We start from the raw sequence: 4,370 nt of genomic DNA, 5'->3' as shown, positions 1-4,370 counted from the left end.
ACTGTACTCAACCTGTACCCAGCCTGCATCGATGTGGTCCACCAACGTTACTATCATACAGTATGTGTCTGTGGATTCTCAGTCATCCAGGACATGGAAAGTTAGAAGGAGTGGACTTCTGTTCTGTAGCTGAAGACGTGTGGAGTTATAAGATTTAAGCTGCAGACTGCAGTTACCCTGTAAAACATCAGTGTGTCTGATTTAGTGTCACACAGGCCTGAGTCAGATTTGAAAAAGATCTCATTTGTCACATTCAGACTCTCAGGAAACAATCTGGTATTGGTCACTTTTGCCTGCAATGTGAATGAAGTATGTTTTATATAAATAAAATTTACTTTAGTATGGACTTACATTGATTTGACTGGCAGATAAAGTCATTAGAATTTTTAACCATCTCTTCTTTTGCCTCCACTTGATCCCCTTCAGGTGTTTGTGGTGGGTCCAGACAAGAGGCTGAAGCTGTCCATCCTCTACCCTGCCACCACAGGAAGGAACTTCAGTGAGATCCTCAGAGTCATCGACTCTCTGCAGCTGACGGCACAGAAGAAGGTGGCCACACCTGTCGACTGGAAGGTACAGACTGAAACAAGAGCTGTTTCTGTTTAAAACCACATGGGCGAACACTGRAACAAGACTTTGTCCTGAAGAGGAGACGTTAGGACGGAGGACAAACGGTCCTCCCTCTGTAATCATGAGGATTGTGAAATCATTTGATGTGCAGACCATGAAATGGTTTTTCTTCTTATTTATAATAATAATAATAATAACGATAATAATGATAATAATGATGATGCATCAGTCTTAGAAAGCACTTTTTAGGACACTCAGACTTTACTTTTTTTAAACAAATTTATTCATTTCATTTAAAAACAAAACAAATGCCATACATACAACAAATAATAAAACACAAATAAAATGAAAGGAAGCAGAAAGAAGAGAAAAATTCTTGATATCTGCCCCCTTTTTAAAAATAAATAAATTGAAACAATAGTCTTCAAACAACAAGACATAACAAAAACTTCAACTCGTTCCCGAACAACGGTTCTTATAAAAGCACACTATACAAATTCACATCTCAACAATCTAACCTTCATCATTCTCTTAAATAAAATTATTGAGCCAGTGTTTTTATAATCACTTTCCAGGTTGTTCCGCAATCTTATTCCTTGAGACTGAAGTACATCTTTCCTTCAAATTTGTTTGAATTTTGGGCTTTACAAACATCTCTGTGCCCTTAACAGTGCCGGCTCTAAACATTTTGGTGCCCTAGGCGAGTTGTAGTGCACCCCCCCCCCCAAACTTTGTCCAACCCACCCCAATTTGAACCCCTAAAAACAAGTTTGACAATGTAAGGTAGGATGGTAAACTTAGATTTATTTGCTTTAAACACAAACAGACATCACACAACAAATTAAATGAATAAATAAAGTTAATATAATTAAATCGAAAAACAAGGGTAAAGAAAAGACCCCTTTCACAATTTGTGCAAAGATTTAGAAGGTCCTCTCTTTTTGGAAAATATAAGTCTGATTAGTCATTAGGTCCTCTGCTGACAAACTCACTGTGTCAGAATGGATGTCAGCAGGATCAATGGGCTGCTTTGATAGATTAATAAATTATAATAATAATAAATTAATAAATCTGGGTGTGCTACAGGTGATGCAGTGTCCTCAGGATGTGTAACGGTCTGCTGGTTCCTTTAACTGGAAACGAGAAAGATTGCTTTAAACATTTCATTCTACTGTCTATTGTCTAACTTTAGTACCATTGGGGGGGTTGTTTTATGGGTAGAGTAGTTTATTTTTCCTGTAATACTTCATTATTATTATTTTTTTTAAACAAAGCTAATTGAAAGGGGCGCAGAGCGGATTTAAAACCAGTGGATACAAATAATTACATTTTTTCTGCTGCAGTTCAGTGCCCCCTCCAGCAGATGGCGCTCTAGGCGACCGCCCAGTTCGCCTATGCCTAAAGCCGGCTCTGACCCTTAAGGTTATAATTATTTACTCTCTTAACAAAATTTAATTGAATATTTAGAGGTAATATATTTTTATGAGCTTTATACATAACCTGCAAAGTATTATGATCAACCAACTCATAAAATTTCAATAATTTCAACCGACAATAATATATTTGATGGATGACTGTAATGTTTTCTGGTGATAATTCTTACGGCTCTTTTCTGTAAAAAAAAAAGGGATTTGTAATTGTTTTACATGCTTTCCCCCAGACCTCAACGCAGTAAATCAAATGTGGAAAAAATACAACATAAACAAAGCTTTGTCATTAAGGAAGGCCCTTACTTTATACAATACTGCAATGGATTTGGCTATTTTTGTTCTTAACTGATTTAAGTGGGATTCCCATGTCAGCTTTTCATCAATAACACCCAAAATTATTCATTCATTCCTTGAAGGAATGTATTGCACCAGACAGGCATGGGATTTAAGATTTTAATCTTCAGTTTCAGGAGTCTTTATATTCATTAGCAGTGGGAACTTGTGACACTGGGTCACAGGGAGACGGTCTCAGGTGTGAGCAGGTGAGGTGAGATGGTTGGTTATTAAAATAATCGTTAGGCGCAGGTCTAGATTATTTAGGCTGAGTGGTCTGTTAAATCTCTTCTGTACATGCGTGGCAGTGGACAGCAGGTATGTTGGACCAACAAATGAGTAAATCTTTAACAAAGACAAAGGTGAACTGAGTGGAACGACAGTGAAAACAAACATTTGATTTGTTACTGCAGGAAGTGTGTGTGCTCATGAGTGGAAGCTAAATGTAAAAGTGAACACTGGAGCTGATRATGGATATATTCCTGTTCCACTTTATTACCAACAAGGATTTGGACCTCCAAACGGACCTCCTCATCCGAGGAGTTGAAGTGCACGGAGCCCGCGAGGGGACACGGGGGGATTTTTTTTCTTTTACATTCCCTTGCAATACCTTTGCGTTACCTTGCAATACCTTTGCGTTACCTTGTAAAATTGTCTTGTGTTCCCACGCAAACGTTTTTGTATATGATCTGAATTGAATCAGACTTTTATTTTGAAATATCCGGTTACCAAAACAGGATGTGTCGCCACAAGTTCGTGAAATTGACATTGATGTTGTGTGGCTGCACTGTGTTAAAATATCATCATATGACACACTTCCATGTGTGTCTGTGTGATATGTTCATTCTGAAGCTGAATTAAAGCAGCAGGCTAACTCACTAATGGTGAACATGTGAGTTTGTTAATAAACAGGCAGGAACAACAGTGATAAACTAATTTTGCGAGGGAACGCAAAAGAAAAAAACTCGCCCGTGTCCCCTGGTGGGCTCCGTAGAAGTGGTTCCTGTTTGTCTGTTAGAAAACTTTACTGCACGTGGGCCTCGGCTCAACTTGGAAATGATTAACTTCTGATCTTTTTCAAGGATTCAACCCGACCTAACCCCTCCCCTCTCCTCATTCTTGAAGTATTAATAACACACTTAGCCCCCGCCCCCAACTTTTTTGTTTGTTTTGTTTTAAACTATAAGGGCTTGTCTTTTCCCGATGTCCAGTTGGACATAAAGCTGTGGACATCTTGTGCAGCTCTTGAGGGTTTAAAATGTTCCAAACGTCACATGATGAAATGTTTGGGTCATAAGACCCTCCTGCTGTGTTCACATCATCACAGAACCTGCGTCTGATCACGTGATGTAACTACACTCTGTTTTCTTCTCCTCCTCTCAGCCTGGTGATAAGGTCATGGTGGTTCCCTCGCTCTCTGACTCTGAGGCCGCCGCTCTCTTCCCCAATGGGGTGACGACTAAAGAAGTGCCTTCTGGGAAAAACTACCTGCGCTACACTCAGATCTGAAAACCAAGAATACATCTGCTGTTCAGTTTGCCTTTACCTTTTTAAAATGCTGTTTGTAAACCTAACCAGCAAAAAAAAAACATTGTCCTGTTATCCCAAAGAATCAACATGTAGTCACTGTAGAACGCAGTTTTCACCTGAAATAAACAACTTTCACATTCACTGCCTTGAACTTTTTATAGTGTTTTAATGTTATGGAAAGTATAAAGATTTTATAACMAGTTCCCAACAAACACCACTGGAGGTCCTCCTAGAACAGTAGAATAGAAACTTTCTGCTTTTATTGCAGTACTGCCTTTCCATCAGTAGGTGGTGCTACATGCATAGATTATCCAAAGACTTAAAAATAAAGATCACCAGACTGAGCCCCGCCCACACCGGCCACTGTTACCTCTGACATCATGGAGGAGCAGAAACACCAAACRGGACAMCAGCTCACAGCAAACATAGAAACTAACAGATAAACAGCAGCTGAACTGGATCTGTTTCACACATTATCTGTCATGTTTTTACAATAAATTAATAATT

The 4,370-nt window shown here is 38.9% G+C and overlaps 1 protein-coding gene across 1 annotated transcript; it reads left to right on the top strand.

Annotated features, from left to right (window-relative positions):
• Positions 1-426: 426 nt before the first annotated feature.
• Positions 427-4,004, top strand: LOC106511319 (peroxiredoxin-6; the record flags this gene model as incomplete). Its single annotated transcript, XM_014000071.1, is given in 2 exon segments — positions 427-573; positions 3,717-4,004. Coding segments are annotated over 2 exon segments (273 nt in total), but the record flags the coding sequence as incomplete, so codon positions are not given.
• Positions 4,005-4,370: the final 366 nt, after the last annotated feature.

This window comes from Austrofundulus limnaeus, unplaced genomic scaffold (assembly GCF_001266775.1).
Source record: "Austrofundulus limnaeus strain Quisiro unplaced genomic scaffold, Austrofundulus_limnaeus-1.0 Scaffold2675, whole genome shotgun sequence".
Classification (NCBI taxonomy): Eukaryota; Metazoa; Chordata; class Actinopteri; order Cyprinodontiformes; family Rivulidae; genus Austrofundulus; species Austrofundulus limnaeus.
Note: the sequence above shows the minus strand (reverse complement) of the source record. Positions and strands in the feature narration are given on the sequence as shown.